This window comes from Ylistrum balloti, unplaced genomic scaffold (genome assembly GCF_031769215.1).
Source record: "Ylistrum balloti isolate Yb309-2 unplaced genomic scaffold, AGI_CSIRO_Ybal_v1 Utg370946, whole genome shotgun sequence".
NCBI lineage: Eukaryota > Metazoa > Mollusca > Bivalvia > Pectinida > Pectinidae > Ylistrum > Ylistrum balloti.
In genome coordinates, this window is record NW_026782533.1 from 381,456 (window position 1) to 402,489 (window position 21,034).

Below are 21,034 nucleotides of genomic sequence, written 5' to 3' on the forward strand. Positions count from 1 at the left end.
ATGTCGTACCCTAATTTGTTCTTGTTCTATTTAGACCTACAGAAAAAATCGGACAAAGTTGGTCAATCCTGGAAATCGGACAGCACAGTGAAATTATGCTTCAATGAACATGGCGGTTTGGAAGTCTTTGCTAGACACGAGGTAATGTTGGAAGGACACAAGAAACAACAGTTGCTTATGACATAATTCCTACCTATATATAGGTATCTTTTTAAGCCGATCTATATATAAATATGCTTACACGCACATAGTCGAACGCCATGACTTCTCCATATTTGTCTCGAGCAAACGACAATGCCATGTTCGATCTCATTCATAGTTGTCATTTATTGTTTTGTTCTCTCGTAAACAAATATTATTACAGCGTTCATTGCCCGTTATAAGCGTTTCGAGATACTTCACGAGAGTATGAACTGAAGTACGTGTATGGTAACAATGATTAAATCGTACGTTCTATGGACGATTGGTGCTTAAAATAATACGTTTTCTGTGAAAAGGAGACTTATGAGAAATGTCCATCTCATTTCGTTTCGGGTGCAAATCATATCTAGTACAGTTATGTTATCGTTTTTATTCTGTATGTGTTTTTTTTTTAAATAAATTATTTTATTAAGTAGGAATATGAATATGTTTCCGTAAACTCTGCAGTAAATGTAGGTCGTGAATCTAATACTTTACCGAATAGAGGTCACACAATCTAGCAGAAAGGAAATAGTTGCTCTCCAAATCATTGTTAACACTTCATCACTAGATTTTTGTCACGTATTAAGATTCTGTTAAGGATCTATCAAACACATCCGAACAGGTACACTGATGTTATTTAGAGTTACCCCTCTTTCCTCTGAAACGTTGCCTCACCAAGATCAACCAAGAGACGAGTTACCTCCCTTCAGTCTTCCATACAGAAATACGTAACTTGTCTGATGTCAGCATGCCGATGAAATTACAATTAAGCGTCACATATAAGCAGACGTTGCTGTCTGTCGTTAGAGCTTTCAAATAACAAACGTTTCTTTATAAAGATATCAACATGTGTTTCGCCATTTATTTATGGTGATAATATTGCCACTCTTTCGAAGAAGTTGTTTACCCTGCTGCAATTTGTCCGAGAATTTGACGTGTTTTAGTCTTCGTCTATGACCGAATGCACGTGATTTGTAAGGCGGAGTCCATTGTGTTTGCTGTGACGTTAAATTTGTAACCCTGACAACAGAACCTTGGACCATACGTCATAGCCGTCTTATTGGTGGTAAAGACTATATCTCCTTGGTTGGCACAGTTGGTAATCTGGTGATTTGACTGAAAACATAAAATATTTCATTAGGTACTGATGTGTTCAAATTACAAATTATAGTTGGGGTCTCAGCAGTTTGTTATGCAAAGTCGAAAGCATTACATGTGTTCAAGAGTCGTCCAATCATAGCCTCACTTATGTCCTCGGCACAGTTAAATTTGTTTCTTCTGCATTCAGGTGTCACTACTGTATACTAGATAAATATTCGAATCTATCATACAGGGAATACATTTCATCGCTTTAAAGTACATTATATAACTTTACCCTGTGAAGAACAATTTACTGAAATTAAAACGACCCAATATTAAAAATCAGATTGCACGGAGCGACATATATATGTTCGGGAATATGTTTTGTGTCGTGGATTTATATTGATTTTCAAAGCAGTTCAACCATGGAAGTGGTCAATGGAGGTCACACCTGTTATTAAGTGACAAGGATGTTTTGTTTGTTGCAGATTCCATGTGTCCAAGGTTAAATGGAAATAGAAGTCTTAGTCTGAGGACATTTGTTTGACCTAATCTCTTATGTAATAGTGCCTATACGGATTTTCTGGCAAATTACCTGTTTGATCATGAAATTGCTCTGGTATATTTTTCTAGCTTCGTAAATTTACTTTAATTATTTGTGATGGCTTCTGACAACATCGGCTATACCGAAAGCGATAGGCGGCCATTTTCATATCATATACTGATCGTATCACTGTAGATGGTAGTATACAGCTTAATATACTACCATTTGATACATTAACAACAAACCGACAAATGAAACACGGAATGCAGATGTATTCAGATGAATTTATACGCGGCATGCAGATTAAGGCAAACCTTGTCTACCACCTATAATCTTAAAGTTTGAACATAGCAAATTCGAAGTGAAACAGAAACTTTTGACTTTTTTCCAGTGAATGTTTAGACAAGATATATCACTGAGAAATATTTATGTCCAAATCAAATAGACATCTCTTTAGAAGTCCGATACTTTGATATAAACAGGAGATCATGTCCTTGCATTTTCGAGTGTGGTAAACTGAACTGATGTTACGAATATCGTTTTATTTTCTACAAGAATCATAAATTACGGATTACGTGTAGATCTAATGTTGAACAATCTAAAAAAAAGGCTCCATGGTTTTTGATAAATGGATTGAATGACCTCATAAATAACGAAATGACAAATCTAGAACATTTCTAATCTATTATGATGTTCATTTATCAGATTCTGTTCCAGTTTTTACCTCATTTCTACACTTAAACATTTTCCCGACCAATGTTGATTTCTCTAAGCGTCTGATCACTTCATGTATCACTTGCTAAGTTGACGACACATCTGTAGGATGCAATTTACGTCATTATTTAACAATATTACCTTTACTTTTTTGCATTAAAATGTGGTATTTATTTGTGTGTCTTTTGTATAGTATATATGTCCTCTTTTTAAGAGATGTTTATTCTAAATGCTCTTTCTAGAAACTCTATTGCCGATTCCTCTAGAGATATATATTATTTCGTTAATTTTAAAACAATTGCCAAGCAACCTTTTGCTTCTAAGAATCACTCTTGTTGGTGCGGATAGAAAACTCGTGAAAGTTTCACTGTGGGAGGAAATCGGAGCACTAGGGTAAATCCAAGTGGTCAGACAGGTGACCTGCATTCCTTTTCATATCTGTTTGGGGGACTCGAACTCTGAACATCTGGGTTAAAAGTGTTACCACTGCGCTACTGATCATCCACCCGTCTGGCAATATCACGTGTCTTTTTGTATTAATTATTTGTGTTTATAGCTCATTAAAATACCTAGAACGTTATTTTATGTGAAGCGTTTGAATTTTTATTTTATTATTTTTTCATTCCAAGACTGCGAATATAACGTTATTTACGTTAAGGATAGAAGCGATCTCAGAACGTCATATTATATATATCAAGATCTATGTGACAGTCTTCAACAAACTTAAAAAGAAAAAAAAATCCTAAAATTGATGTTCACATTTTATATAATTTGATTTAACATTTTTTAAAATGAAATTATGATTGCTATGAAGGGTATGAAGATATGTAATTGGCTAAAAACGATATATGCAAAAATAAAATAGCATGTCTGTTTAGCTCATTAATATCCGCGGCAAGAGAAATAACCATTTTGCAATCCTTCAAGATTTCGTTAAATACAACAACGCAGTGTTATAGATAAAAAACTATTGATTGTTGGAATTTAAAATAATCCAATCCTTTTATCCATCTGGGAATCGTGATTAAGTTATGTTTGACGTCACAGCTGAAATAACTTGAACTAACATCCGTGGAACTCTCTTAAACTACAGCTCAAGGACACTAAGGTAGCTGGAATATATAACATTGAATGACAAGGTTGATCAACACGAAAGGTTACTCTCTGTTCGAAATATCTGCTGGGATATCTGGCAGTCTAACTAACTAACCTTTATCACGTTAGGGAATATCCGGCGGAGGAATGACTAAAAACACATTTTCTGATAGAAAAAAATTAAAAAAAAAAGATTTCTAGGGAAATGTCGTCCCGCAGGTATTGGTCTTTACATTTATTGCACAGGTAGGTATTCTTTAAAGGCTTTTTGTAAGTGAAAGAGACAGTTGACTGACTATAAGATTATGTGAGAATAGTTAGATATCATGAAATGTCTTCAGGTAGATACAATGTATGCTCTTAGCTGATATAGAATGTTGAATTTTTGCAGAATCCAGATAAAACGTTATGAATTCGAAATTATTTGACGCGGAAATATATCATGAAAATTAAACAAATTTTAATTCGTTTTAATAGTTTTTCTTGCACCGCTTTGCTTTGCAAGTTTCAAAATTTATAATCATTGACGAGTTCTAGAAAGATGAAATAGCTGTATGATGCAATTGAATTCATTATTTGGCCCATCTGTCTATAATCATCTGTATCATGTTATGTTATTTATTTGTACAGTGTTTATTTTGATAATCTTAATGGTAAAAAGATGAATATATCTTTAGATTTATCTAAAATAAACATTTCATTTCTTGGAGGAAATGTACTCAATTCTGATATCATATCAAAGATCGATGAATTTGATAATCGTGGAAGGTTTTCAATTTGCATACGATTCTCCACGAACTGATAAAATATCTCTAGCGAAAATAGAATGATTGACAGCACACCACAGTTTTGAATCAAAGCTAATGTACGGTTTGACGAGAATGATGCTGATCTACATATTCTCAATATCGCAAAGATACAAAAATAGGTTCATGATGACTAATCTCGCTGTCCTATTGAAACGCAAATAAGATTATGTAAAACTGTTATCTGGCCTTCCATTAGGAATTACGAAACATCCCTCGCGATATCCTTGCATGAAACTTGTATCTGATTAGGGTAAGAATCACATTGACGAAAACTCGGGTATGAATGTCTCTAATGAAGGCAATTTAATGCAGGCTGTAGGTTCTATTCCCTTATCAATTTGTGTCGATGCAGGCTTCCTGGTATCGCACGTAATTTGACATTTAACTGAATCCATGTTTCAAGATATGTTAACATTGTAGATAATAATTACTACTGATCCTTTATTATTTCTTTTGCTATTAAATGGAAATTCCAGAGTTCGTATGTTGGTAAATGGTGTTTTTGGTTTGGGTAAACAGGTCGAAGGCCTTTCAATTAACCGTTTCGTCAACGAAACACGTTTACTTGGCAGATTCTGCATATGAAAGACATGTCGCCATTTATGTTGTCATTTGTAACACTAAATAATGCGGGTACAGATTTATAATTCCGCGTGCTCTCTCGTTTTCGCAGGGTTTAAAACTTCGATTTGTTTTATCTTTAAGAAGTAATCAAAATAGTACATGTATATTACCTGCATGATCATCTATGTTTCCATGATTTGTTGTACTTTTATAAGCTCTCGAACAGGTATAGGGTTAGATAATATATTGTATTTCACACATACTCCCAGGGGCGTAGCAAGCCCAGCAGAAATTTGTAAGCCCAGACGAGGGGTCTGAATTTCATGATTTCAAAGATGTTTTGAATCGTTTTCTGAGACAGTTTTTTTAAAATTTATTTCACAACAATTAAAACTTCAACCCCTGATATTTATTTTCAACCTTAGTTTTGTAATTTTGTCCGACATACTCTATCCACGGATTTTTTTTATTTGTAAGCCCGGGCTTTTTCTTTCTATGGGAGCTACGCCCCTGGCTCCTTGCAATTTCAGGTGATGGTAGACCTGCTATATGCCGTTGCCATTTGTCGCAGAGGCAATCAAGTTTTGAAAAAAGGTGTAGAAATTAGGTGTATCTTGTATTTCAACAATTTCGACCTAAGCTTAAAGTATGAAAGGAACATCAAATAATACATTGATGTCGTAGAGCTTTTATATGGAATAAATATCGTTTTGTTGTCTTGTTCTACAGCCCTGGCGTGATCGTTCACTTAAGATTTATGGAAAACCAAGTAAACGGCCACCAATTTGACTGTCTGGTACACGTTGTTAGCTGACATATGACATTTACAGGTCTGTAATTGCAATTGACCAACGAAATGCCTTGTTACTTCTCAATAATGAAATAACTTCTTTAATGAAATCTTAAAACATTTCATTTCTTTAAGAAAGAGCTATGATATTATCGCGATACTGAAATTCGCAGATCACCGAAATCTTTAATAAGACGCGGGTAATTAAGAGAAGGAAGTAGAATTATCCCTTTAACCTCTAATATCATTTTCAACTGACTAAGACGCTAAGGAATTTCACAAGAATTCAGACGTTTCAATTGAATTACAAGACTATTTTCCGTACGTCTGTGCAAATTCAGATGTTACAAAGGTAGAAGAGAGTCGAACAAAAACGTCTTTTACTGCAAATAGATTTATCTAGGGTAATGAAAACGTAGTGATATAACAATATGACAACAAAACGAGAATTATTCCATTCAGTTACGCTTAATACGTGATAAATAAAGATTAAACGTACCAGCCAGATTGAAATTGGTCCTGAGAAGAGTTTGTGTAATGAAATGATGTTTGCTTTTTGAAAGGCTTATCCTGCCGTCTTTGCTGAAGATTTCATTTGACACATACGCTAAGTTATCGTGTAATGTATAACATATCTTTGCTGTGGAATCTATAACAGATACTTACTGTCAAGTAAATTCTCATATCCTACGTAGAGAAATCGATTTGTTATGTTAGATTGTAGTAAAAGTACATGATGTAATTTCTTCATACATCTGTAGAAAACAACTCTACCCATTTGTCAGTGAACAATGATGTGTGTATGTCATTTATATCTTTATGTAGGGATGAGATTTCCATCTAGTCGCCAAAATCAATATAATACTAAATAAATATCCTAGTTGTTGGAATATTATTTTTTTAAACGTTTGTTAGTAATTTATTTTATCTCTTAGGATGACAAAAAGTGACAATTTCTCATTTCTAGAGATAAATATATGTCATGTAGTTTTTGTTTCTTAAAAGTACAGATAATAATTAATAACTTTAAACCTCAAAGTTTCCGCTTTTACACTAACAAGATAATGCAAATTCTGGCAAGTAGCATACGCATTTCAACTGAAGCATTCTTGATAAGGAATGACGGAAACTGCCAAGCTTTCCATCGGCGAACCAGATAAGTCATTTTACTGATAGTTTCGACATATTTTTTCCATGACTAATAGTGAAGTTCGTTTGAAAAGCAGAATTTTTTTCATTGAAAATATTATTTCAAAAATTCTAATACTTATACCGTTAATCAATCGACTATTGATTATCTATGATAATTGTTGAGATAAGCTTTATTGATGCCCATGAGATGAATACTATAAAATTACAAAATCCAATGTTATAACAATGTTATATAACAGTACATGTATATTATCAGAAAGAAACTTTTTCATCGGGTGAATGCTTGATGCTCATTCCTTTTTCAACATTTAACCATATGGTCGATGCTTCGTCCTAAAACTGCCACCGGTTTCCAAAACATCGAGGGTCGAACCCGAAGCTAACCAAACTTTTAAAACCGTCTGTCAAGCGCCCAAGATCTCTTAAACAATTGGATTTTGTACAGAGCGTATATCACACGCGAATAACGACACTACCGTTTTGAAATCTCGAGTAGTTTGAAAAACTTAAGATAATATGACGTCACAATATTTAACGTCGAATTTACCAATTGTAGCAGATCAACTAAGTTAACTGCTGATGATTGGTGAAGAATTCTCTGAAGTCAGGGTAGTAGTATGGTAAGCCCTCGTTAAAGTGGGCATATCTTGTTTGGATGAACTCGGTTAAGTGTCCCTATTCACGTATTGATTTTGCATTACTTCATACAAAAACAGTTTTCTAGTTTACTCAATGAAGTAATAAAAGCTGATAAGCTCCTATAAAAGTTTACTCACTGTTGAATCAGATTCTTTAATGGTCCCAAGACAATAAAATGAATGTTTTAGCTTTTTATTCATAGTATTTTTACTGTAATTAAACAACGCGGAAGTTGTCGTATTGACAACATCTTCGGCCAAATACCAAGGATGTTAATGGAAAAAAAATACTCAAATTGGATCCGAAGCCTACATGCCACGTTTTAATTCCTCAAAAAGTTGCTGGATCGTGAATATGTACAAGCACAAAACGTTATTCTGAAAGTATAAACTAATCATGAGGCTATTGTACCGCCTATCCTAGATTTTGACAATCCTTTCGATCTCTTTGAATTTACTTCAGTCGCTTCTTAGGTTTCAAAATTTATGCCCCTTGCATCAGTGATGAGTCTTAGAAGGACAAAACAGCTGTATGGTGCAGTTTGATTAATCATTTGGTTCTACTGTATTTAATTCTAAACTTGTATTAAAAGCCATTGTAAGCTATGGAAACTAATTATTTTGAAGTACAATGAACATGGAAGAGTACTTAAGAATTACTGGGGTGTATCTCTTTGTTTCATAATGACGTTAATGCGTACACTTTATGTATTTTACCAAGTCTGTTAAGGTAGATTGTAAATATCACATATTGATTAAATCATTTCATAATTACAGCTCCTGTTTGCTTTGCCTCGATGAAGGAAATGAAATCCAATCACTTCATTTCTCGGTGCTTTTTGTTCTGGGCGAAGAGCGAAAATATATCATGATGCATTGTTATGAAACATGGCTATACATGTGTTCACACTTAAAAATAGTTAGTATAAAACAGGGAGTTAAAACACGTGATCTGCTGACAAAACACTGACTTTTATGAAAGCATGATTGCATCAACCATCATATAATTCTAAAATGATGTATGATTTTATCATAGATACTTTATCTACCGTACAGATTAATGTGAAATGAGTTTTACTCTGACGGTCGGATTTCATCATCGCAATAATAAATCATATTCTTTGGTGGTCAAAAAGATTTGGTATTAAATGTTCATGTGTTATTATAACACAGTTCAAACATTAGTTATCAGAGATATATCGTTGTGTGCTGAGTCTGGCTTAGGTTACATGACGCTAACAAAACGTGTGCTTGAACTCGCCTGATCGGCATCCCGTGATAATAAATTTAATCAGAAACAATAGAAAGAAAATCAACGACAATCAATTCCGATTTGAATATGTATTTAGATTGAAATTTCATACTTTAACAGCACGATGGCATCTGTTGAATTTTCATGTTTAAAATTGCGATAATAATATTGGATTTTCCAGTACTGTTTCGGTCATGTTGTGATATTTGGATACTACTCACGTACGATCTTCTCATAATTGAGTACGATTGAATTATTATGAAATTACCCCAGAGGAGACAATAAATGCCATGAAAAAATCAGGATTTTGTTTCATTTTTAACTAGAAATTACATAACAGGCGACTTTCCCACAGAAGGGTCATTGTCAGTGGCGTAGCAAATGTTTTTTAAGAGTGTTTGATTTCAAGAAAGGGTCCAGGGGCGAGGCTCCGGAGGAGGTCTGGGGGCGAAGTAAAATTTTTAAAAAAAGTAAGAAAAAATATATCAATGTAATTCGAGTGCATGTTTAAGCTTACAAGCAAACATTATTGCTATGCCACTGATTGTACTGGCGCGTGTTTGATCGTCTTAGTTCTGTCGGTAGATACATTGTTATATCATTGGCAAATCTGTGACTGGTTGTCGATGTATTCGGGTTTAACGGGCAAGGAATCAATTATTAACACCCTGTTATCATATAGAATTCAAGATAACTCAACAAGCCTTGTAGTTTAACAACTGTTTTACTCATATACGCCATATATGATTACGATGTATCCTTTATAGAGGATTTTTGTATATTTAAATATATACGCGGTTGTGATACATAATATGTATATATGGCAAGCACGTTTACCATGCAAATGCACAACATAAAGGATTATCATACAAATAAACGCTATACACGGTAACCATACTTTGTAACTTCATGTAACTTTAAACATTTATCAATCAAAAATATATCATAAATTTCTTTCTTAAAAATACACGCCGTGTACATTTATCTTAACACACAATGTTATACACAGTTGTCAGGCAATTGTAGCACGGGGCTATGCATACACGCGAATTCCATTGTGTGAGGCGAAAAGGGGGTTCTTTCAGGGAATCAGAAATTGATCAAAGGATTCAAAATTAATTTTTCTGTATTGCAACTTTTACGACCCGATTTGATTTTGGTGTTATCTAATTTTTATAGTGTTAAGCTGTTCCGAGACACGAACAATCCAATACCATATGTAAATGATACAAGATATGTATTGCAATGTGATAATTAAGGATATTTACGTCATAACGGTGAAACATTGATGGGTTACCTCATTCTCAATACTTCAGGAGTAAGGATCACTTTCGCTTTCTGCATCCCTGGAACATTTCACGGCAAAATTGAAGGTTCCATGTGCGACACCTTGTGGACAAGGCGTTAAGGCCCTTGATCCTTTGATGTAAAACAATCGAATCTCAAGGTCGGATAACGGTGTATTGTAATGACTTTGAAGTTGAGCATCGTTTCTTTGTAATCTTCAGCATGTGGCTAGTTTTTTTTTCTTCGGGAACCAATGAAATTACTTCGCTTGTTCCTTCAATTTTGCAATGACATGTTCCAGGGATGCAGAGAGCAAAAGTGATCATAACCCCTGGTGTATCGAGGATAGGGTTAACTGTTCTTTTCGCTTAACTTACCATACAACGGAATACAAAGTTGAGAGCGGCATTAATTGGGAAGGCAGCTACAGTCTCGTTCTCATCACAACACAACATGGAGGCACACGGCATTTTGTCTGGTCTGTCGGATGCAAAGCCAAGCGTCCCATTGCAACACCGTTGGGTTTTCCTCCCCCCTGGTCCTCTATCTCCGGAACCCACCTCTTCACGGCCTCGATGCCGACGTTGTTCGTATGTCTGTCAATAGAAGAAAGGACCTAATGCATTCTGTCTGAATTATTCCCGATCAAGGTCTTCCAACGAGGCGGGTTATACATGGATGTGAATGTGAAATTGACAAATCTCTTTTGCACATGATTAAGTAGATGTGAGGCTTTAGATGGTAACGAAGTATTCTGAAAACATACTAAGACATTCTGTACAACTCCACAGGGTGCTAAGCTGACACTCAATAATCCTTTTGATTAAGGTTAGCTAGAGTCGTTACACATACAAGATTTCTATCTGATGTAATCAATATCATTGTCAGTTCTGAAGAATCATCATGTTACAGGAAAAAACCTGAATGCAATGACTAACGAAGATTGTGGAACTCCTTTCAGATAAAGATACACGATTTTGAATATGTTACAAAATTAAAGCTTAATTAAAACGATGTTTGGAACATATATAGGTTTAATTTAGGACCTTGAAATTCTGTATTAAATTCAAATGATGAGTTGTTAATTTTATAAAAAAAAAATAGTCCATTCAGTTTGAAAGGTTTAAAAGCGAGTCTGATTTCAGATTTATTATCTATCGCATGTACATGTACTGTTGTTATATCATTATGTTATATTATATTATATTATATTATCACGGGGAAATGCTATATAGAATTAAAAAGGATTAATAGAAAGTTACAAATATGGCGTCAGTCTTTCAAAATGCCCGTCCTTCGATGTGAATATATTAATATCTCAATGTCAGAAATACCCCAGGCAAAGACCCACGGCAGCTACTGTTAGCTACTCATGTCTGTATTTTACATAACATTTCAGTTAAAAAGTGAGACTTTGAATTATTGTTACATGTCTGGTTTACCATTGTATTTGCTGGAATGATTAATGAATAAAACAAGCTGTCTTTGTAATTTCAGCATAAACACAGAAAATCAATAAAGGTGTTCAATATATCGATTTTTTAAAAAATCTTCTGGTCAAGCAAATACGAAAAAATGCTGTTGTTTTCACATTTGCTTACACCAAAGCGAAAGCTGATTTTCTCGAGCTCGGGATAAGCTTCTAGAGCCCCGGATGTGTATAGAGGTCAAACTGGCGGATAAGCCTAATGGCATGAGTTATAATCGCCTTATGATCGCTGTGACTATTCCATCAGAAACATTCCGGGTCCATTTAGGGGCAGACATACCGTCGGGACCCAGCAAGACAATTTGATCCGTATTCCTCTTGATGATAAATAACCGTTTCACTAGTTATAGCAGCAAGGCCGCCCTGATTTCTGACTGCATGGTGTGAACGTTGATGGGTTTGTGCCTAAGTCTTTACATCACATTTATAAAATACTGTCATTGTTCCCGACAGAAAACCTCACGATCAATTTCTTATCTCGTGACATACAATGAATATTAATGAAGATATGATGTCAGGTATGTGACTAACAGGATAACACTGTGATCAAAATCACCAACAATGCATGTGCTTATGCACGACCGACAGAAAGAGACCAAATCTTACTGTAGTAATAAAGGCTATTCAATTGAAAACGCATCGTAATAATGAATTTAGCAGCGTAAAGGGGAAAGTACTGCCGGTAATATCACAATATTGCACTACAAGTACTTTGAACATAAGAATGAATGAAAAATATGGATAAAAGAAAAAAATATTAGTAAATATTGACATAGAATTACAGATATATCACAGTAAGAGAACTTATGTTCATCATTTACATGAATAAACACCATAAGTATTATTAAAGTCAAACATCATTGTCTCAAATTCGTATAACTCGAAGACCCCGTTTAATTCGAAGCATTTCGACTGTCCAGATAAAATTTTTCAACAAACATTGAATCTCACTAAATCGAATACTCGGAAAACTCGAAGTTTTCTATCGGTTCCCCCCGACTTCGAGAGAACGAGGTTCGATTGTATTTTGAGAGAGAAGAAAGTGTTGGGGGACATATTCCTATACGTAATAATGGAAAATCGAACAATTTTCTGGTAATTTACAAAGGTTATATTAGTAAATATTGAACATCGAATTAAATAAATGAATTTTTAAAAATCAAATAGGCTTCATTTTGATATAGTAAGGGGAAAAAATAAATTCAAATATGTAACATAACCTTTAAAAATAATGTACTCTATCGATATGTAAGCAAAGCTTTATTCACATTTTGAAGAGGATATGTGACCAAATAAACAAACAAACCAAATATAAGCATTATCTTTGACTTATCCCAAGCAAAGACGCATTAAGAACCGTAGATGTGTAATGAATACTCTGACATCAATCACTAAGATGTAACATGACCAGTCATCTAAACTTGGTGGTGCTCTAAACGCTGAAGGATAACACTAAAATATCACGACAATGATGAAATATATATCTCATTAATTCAATCATACCGTCTGGCTCAGAAAAGTCAATTATGATCACAGACATAATTTTTCGGTATAAAAAATGCAGCACCCGCAACATATGTCAGATTTTACGGAACGGAACAACCAGCAGAAGATAAGTGTGACGTTTCGATGACTACACGGTCACCTTCATACAAAATAACCCGTGTGAAGCGTACTAGCACTGACGTATGTGGAACGAGATGGTAAGGAATCGTCCACCTTTTTCGGCTGAACTATAATCCTATGTACACTAAGGTCAAAAACAATGTGACGAGATGGTAAACAGATTAAGACCAAAAATACACAAGATGGTAGTAATGTACTGTAACCAATCTGGATACGCTGCAGCGGGCTAGCACTGAACAGGGACGATGGGGGCCTACAGATTCTAGCACATCTATGAACAAGTGTTAAAGCGAAACCGAATTGACCACCGTCGTTGTTATCGTCTTATGTACTTTGTGTTTACCATCTCGTCACACCAACATTTCCCAGAAGACATGTTTCGTATACGAATTTAGTGTCTAACAACTCTAAATTGTTTTCCCACGTGTCTTCTGTGAGTCTCCAATGAATTTAACTCAAATCACTTAATTACATATTGTATAAAATCAGCCAAACTTTCTAACAGTATACAGCAGAGTAATATAAACAAATATGTAATATTTTTAACAGATCTTCAAAATAACCGTCTAAGTGTCCACATTTCATCGGCTTTAGTAACCCATTCATTGAAGCTTTCTGTTTTGTTTCGGTATAGTTTGATAGTATAAATACTACAAGACGAGTCTTGAGTGATGTTTATTTTATGACTGATCCATGTTACTGTCTGGAACCCGATCAAAATTGACTTGTACCATTTATAGTACAAAACATCGCATTTTCAAATGTCAAGAAATTTTGCAGAAGGTCGAAAGCACCAGCGTGCTAAATTAACCGATTTTTAGTTTAATCGTTCGAGAGAAAATATGTTTTATTGCCATACGTGCAGTAACAGTTTAAATCACGTTTATAACGATAAACAGACTTGTTTGTCTTCAATAAGGTGATGAAGTGCATCTCAGTGTAACCTTTTGGTTTGCAACATCTTATCGTGAAAGAGGTTCGACATATTGTACGGGTCGACGTTTAAACGTGAAAGCTGTTATTTCCTAAAGGGAGGGAGAATGTTTTGGAAGTTCATAACACATGGGTTGCTTCATCATATTAGAGACCACCGTTATTTCCCAAGGCAACGCTGATACAGCTTCGAAATTTGATTACCAATGGATTCCTTGGTCGTGTTGCTTTCTGTATAATCGTCTAGATTTTAGTTTTCCGAAGCTTGATGAATAAACTTTGTAAAAATGAATCATTTAATCGATCACAATTATACAATAGCTCGAGATGTATGCCTCAATGCCTGGTACCCGCCGGAACTTAATTGGAAAGACAGCAGTTTTGTAGTGACGTTTCAGTTGCGCTGCAAGGCGTTATCGGACGATTCGCAGTCATCAGTTTAAGGAATTGCAGTCGAGCGCATATCGCCAGACCACGTAGATATACCGTGTCCTTGTGATGTTGTCTCGGCCTACAGGAACACAGAGTCACGTTAACATCTCAACAACAACAGGAACATATCTCTGGTTATCGTTCCCCTGGGAACGATAGTTAGTGTCGCATCGACTGAAGAAAGATCCATAACCTTTAGCACACAAAGGTTGGATACACTTGGGAAGCTAAACCAACTTAAGGGCCATAAAACTATTTACAATGCAGTTAGCACACGAGCACTCCAAGGATAATACTCGGGCTGAACGTTTCCAGACCCAATCTCTGTGACTGGGACTTTGGAAACTATGCCTTGCTCGTGAGAACCATGGAACAGAGCATGCGCCAGTTACTGTATGTGAGTTATATCAATGGACTCGTTTTAGGCTCAAAGCGAATACTGAATGTTTACTTTTGTAAACATTCATAGTTTGGAAATTGCTTAGAGGTAATACAGTTTTGAAATGAAATATTACATTGATGTCACAAGACCATGTCTATCTTGCACTTTTTATTTTATCTGCTAGAATTACAAGGGAACGTTTTCAACGATCACATTAGGAAATTTAAAGTAAGAAAAATAACACAAAATCATTTTGATTTTCAAATTTTATCGTCTGTGTTTTTGTAGGCTGCACTTGACATGGATGATACGCGCTCAACTCTAGAGATGGCGCACCAGTCGCCCGTTCGTGATATATGATAATAGGGATTGAAATACGGTTTGATAAAACAGATAAATCAAAATTTTACGGTAGTGTTAGATTATGTAACAGAGCACCATTAAGATAAACGGATGATAGTTGTAACTAATTGACCTTCAGGTTACTTTCTGCTCAGAACCTCCGATCTTGGTGCAAAACCATTAATAAGCATTTCTCATATTATAGTGTTTGCAGTTCAAGACATTAGAACCTATTTGAAATATCCATCCTTCATAGTTACAACTTAACTAACGTAATGTGAATATGGATTCCATCAAACTGAAACTGTTCTAATTGACAATTAAATGGAAGGAGATGTATTCTGTTTTAACACTTCTGGCCATTGTTCTTTCATATTAGCGTTGAAGGCATTTCGTAATTCAGGATTCTATAATATGCCATCAATATTATACATTATCAATAAAGCCGACAAATTTCTTCATTGTACTAGCCTAGGACCAGTAACAATATAAACAGAGAATGAAGTTGTAGGTTCCATTCTGGCATTCTTCGTTGGTCCGATAAAAGGATGAGAAAACCGAAATCAAGATGCTACAAATCAAATACATTTATTTTTCTGTTCATGTCTGCAAGAGTAAACCGTGTCTAAATCTGAAGCCGGGTTAAGCATTTCTAGATAGATTCTAGCTGATCTAGTACTAACATTGTCCAAAATTGATCTCACTTTCTGGTCATGAACCTTTTATGAAACAATACACCGCCATTTTGAATAAACTATTTGAATTGGCGGGAATATTCAAATGGCTTTTTAATTTGACATGTTTTATTGTAGCACGCCGTGCATAGTTTTGAATAAATTATGGATTTAAAACGGAATATAATATTTCCGCATATTTTTTTTTATTTTGAATATGAATGTAAATTTGAATGCAACATAAGCTGATTTTAGCAGAAAGATTAATGAATTTAGTAAGAATGTTTTTGGATCCTTGGATTGATTCATCCTTGTAGAGATGAAGTTGACCGATGGAGTATCCCGAGATAAATATAACAGTTCCTGGGTCGATTTCTCCAGGTAATGACTCCGGCTAGCTGTTTCTAATGTGTTTTAAAGCTGTGTTATATTTCGTCTTTGTAAGTTGACATCATTATTTTGTAGTCTGTTTGTGTGAAAGCTATTTTTACATTGTCCTATCCTTCCGGAACACATGGTCTTATTCTACTTGTATTTTGTCATGACTCTCCGTATAAATATTTTTGTTGAAATTTTGCTCTTAATCTATCGAATTTGAGTTACATATAGGTGTTTTCTTGCTGTTTTTGACTTTTGCCTGTTTTGCCCTTGAGCACGGTATATATATATACTTTTTTCCCTACAATTTACAGATTTTTACTTTGTGTACAAGACGGTGTCATAATTGCCCTGATTATGTTCAAGTCATAGGATTCTAAGTGTTGCAATTTGTTGAAGATAAGACATGTAACAGAGGTCATTATTCATTTCAAAGTCTCCGCTAGGATTCCAACAAGGGACCACCTCCGGTTACTTGTCTAACGCTAAATAGTTCTAACTAAAGGAAAGTTCTCCCTTCGCGACTAGTATTCAATTAGGGTTACAGACATATCTTTCCTAACGTACTGCAGCATTAAACCATATTCTATGTAATTGACATATATGATATTACAGGAAGTGTAACGTGAAAAATAGAGCCTGGGTCAATTTTCATTGGGGTTCAATTTTCAATGTCACACCAGCAATTTACGAAACATTACATCTATCGATTATATCTATATGAAGATATATTAGATTTTTCAACATGTTTTTTTTTCTGATAACAGCCGGTGTAAATGAATACTGCCTCAGTATTACAAGATAAAATGCTATCACACGATCCAGAAAAAACCCTAAACGTGTTCATCATTATTAAGGCGATGCCACTTAATGGCACAAAGAGTTCATAAAAAACATGGATCCTACTTCATATAACAAAAGTTACAGTAATTGTATAAATTGTGTACAATAAATGTCTATTTCCTTGGTGAATATGAAAATCAATTAGATGGAATATATGACAGGCAAATACAGCTCATTTAACTTTATCAAATTGCTTTAGATAATAAAAAAGCCAAGACTGGTTTATTCTCTCCAATTGAGAGTCATAAAATGTAAAATTAAGGCAGAATTTCTCGACAGGAAGGTGACCCTACACAGAGAAATATATATAAAAAAAAATGAAAATCTCATATCGGAGAATGATAAGACTGATAAATTGTCTGGCGAGTGCGGCGTAAGGGAGTCAGATTCAGGAAAACTATCAGATGGCAGAGGCGATAGACTGGGGCATTCTTCACGTTCTAAACAATATGATTGCCTTCATTTTAAATGTATTGCTCAATAGACATTATCAGACAAACGCTTACATGACCCAGACTGGGATTCAGTCATGGTCGTCCTAAGGTTTTGCTGATATGGCACATACATGGATTGAAATCAATAATTTATAGAAGTGGGTTTGCTCAAAGGTGTCTAGGATTTAAGGGCTACCGGTAAGAAACACCCTCTAGTTGACGTAATGACGGGGATCGCTGACGAGGAATGGGCAAAGCACGCGCACCGGTTGAAGGCTTGTCACTAAATTCCAACTACTCCAGATGCAGGAGATAGCGGTTCTGTCAATAACAAACAGGGATCGTCGAATGCTAAGCGACAGAAACTACCTGTTGTTAGAGAGCCTATAACGAAACATATATTTTCAAACATGGAAGTAAATTATAAGGATGTAACTGGTTTTTTATTGAGATGATCATACAAATAACAGCCTATAAATGCTGAATAATAATAAAAAATATATGAGGACCAGAACTTAAAGCACTCCAGTAAAAATACCCAATATTCTGTAAAGCAATATGATGGTACAATACATTATCTTCGATCTTGTTTACGTGAAATAATCCCTTCCTGAAAACATAATACCGACAAATTCGATGTCAGGTCAAATCTACCTTTCTAAGTGTATCTTTACATTTGTGTTGTTAATTTAATATTTGCAGGTGGTTTATGCTATCTTCCTTTAGAATTAGCACTGTTATGTTTTGTTTTTGTGCTTTATGATTGCTAATTGCCTTCGTTAGATTGGTACTTTCCAGAATTAAAAGGATGAGAGTAATAACGATAAAGATATTTGTTAATGAAAAGGAATACAAACATATTGATCAACAACACAGATAAAAGGAAAGAATATCAATTATTTGAACAGTATTTTGGATTACACGATGTCGGTCCCGAATAATTATTCTGAAGTTATCGTTTCAGTATTTAAAAATTTCAAAATGAGAATATTTTACCTGTTCGTCAGTTATCTGACATCACCTAAATACGATGATGAGTTTCACACACAGCTGATGGTGCTCCGAAACAGAATGTTGGTTCTTAACAACAAGAGACACTCGTTATTTTTTAAAAGATCGATTACCAAAGCTTTATTTTAAGAGGGTAACATGACGAAGGTAACTTCTATAGTGCACAGACTTTACATATGTTCCCTACTTACAAATAGGCATCTTTGAGACTGGTATTAAAACATTTCATACCGGGTTTACTTAAAACAATAATCATGTCATGTACTTTAATAAAACAATCTGCATTTTTAAAGAAAATGAAATTACTTCTATTTTCCAAATGTTTTGATTTATGTTCTTGCCAACAAACATTTTTCAAAATGTTTATATGTCGTTCAGAAAACCGCTCCGAAATGCATCATCCATTGTGTGCAACAAATTCCAACGATACAACTGACTAAACCATTCATATTTCTTGAAAATTATAGCTCAAGTAAACTGAAATGTCGGAAAATAATATCGATAAATTTCAGTACGTTTTATTCTAATTATCTGACAAAAACCCAGAAATTCCTTATTGAATGTCTTTCTAAATTAACGTGATAGTGTTTACTTTAACAATGATGCTTCAATATCTTTGCTGAAGTGTACATCGGCGTAATATAATGCAGATATATAAGTCTGAACGACGCCGAAGGATGCAAATTTCTCATCATTGATGGAATATTGCATTGTCAGTTTACTAAAACGATTTCGATACAAATGTTTGGGTCAAGTTGCCATGCTTCTGCTTGTATATTTTCAAAATTCAATTACTGTCTAAATTTGCCAGACATAGTACGTCATTTTTTCTCGTTTAAATTACAGAGAGAGAAAATGCACATCCAAATCAAATTTGTAAAGACAGACTATAATGGTTCTTTTGTTGCAGGCTTTCAATTTTGACACGAAAAGCCCGTGCACGTTAACAAAAACACATCTATTGATACACATCTCTGCAAGCCCATGGCAATAAACAATCAGATTGTTTGGTAGGCGCTTTCCGGCCCTGAACTACAGTAAGGGTAGATTTGTAATCAATAAATTCTATCTATTGTCATAATTTCCGTTCGCATGAAGACATGAAGTTTTAAAGTCATTTCTTCTGCTCATTTATCGTTCGATAATGGACTACCATATGCACGTGGTATGTATGCACTGACAAATCCACATGCAGTTTTAAATAAGACAAAAATGTGCAGCAAAATATAATGGTATTCGATGCAGAACAATAGTTCTTTTAGAAACGGTATTGGGAAATACTTTTGGTACAAAAGCTTTTCTTAACACCGAATATAATGAACTCTTATTCAGGTGAAGTAATCTTTTACTGGAACTGCAAAAATAATGAAGGTTCAAAAACGATGTTAGTGTCTAAACCAGCAGCGTGATCTCCCAAGACGTAGTTTTGGGAATGCAAAAGATTTAATATGCGTGGAATTTGCGCAAGATTGTTTGTAAATTAAAATCTGTAATTTAGTTATATCACGACCAAATTTCAATTAATAGGGAACTACAAGTACAACAGCGGGAAATTCACCGATTTTTATTAAAACGAAATCATAATCAGGGAAGTTCTCGAATTCAAGGAAATCCCACAGGCGAGGGACAGAAAAGTAATCTGATTTATCCAGAGTTGACTAAATCAGAGCCGTCATACACGTATTACACATGGCAATTCAGTGCAGAATCCTTACACAAACGAAAGGTCAATGCCATTCCGCTGCTTTGGTGCAGACTGCATATTTCGACTACAGAAAATGTTTTGGCAATAAAAAGGGTTATTTTGTTACTTTGGATGATACGTATTATGCACTTAAAGATCCAAAATCTATAAACAGAGATTATTGATTAAATGCCTTTTGTTGTGAAATATCTAGGTGGTATTTTCTTTCTATTAAATAGGTTTATTGTCGTTATAACATAGTATCTGTTCCAAATACATTTTTTCCGAAACCAGTATAAGGTACTGTATGATTAAGGGGGACTTGTTACTTGCACAGTAAGTTGAAAGGTTTCAAATCGCAAGCAACCACCACAACGCAGCAAGTGTTGCTGTTAACTCGCCCACATTTCAAAATTTCCAAACGTTTACTGACTGATATATCTGTTTCTCTCAAACCAAGCACCGCCACAAATCAAAGTCTTGGCGAGATATCACCTGCATACGGCAATATTTCGGTAAATTTACGACAAAATTTGGAGTCGATAAGTTTCAGACAAACGAGCTAACGTTTTCTCCTACTATATTGTGTGCATTAAGGTATGTTAAATATGATATGTACGATATAACAGGAACTATCCATCAACTGGCAGACATTGGTGGAGTTGTAGATTGGCAGAATTTATAACCAAACACAAAAT

At 34.7% G+C, this 21,034-nt stretch overlaps 1 protein-coding gene across 1 annotated transcript in view; it reads left to right on the forward strand.

Annotated features, from left to right (window-relative positions):
• The window catches only part of LOC132559613 (uncharacterized), a 107,068-nt gene continuing 86,034 nt past the window's right edge, over positions 1-21,034 (forward strand). Inside the window, exon 1 of the mRNA XM_060224246.1 lies at positions 1-141. Coding sequence (XP_060080229.1) covers positions 1-141 — 141 coding nt within the window. The remainder of the gene's footprint in view (positions 142-21,034) is intronic.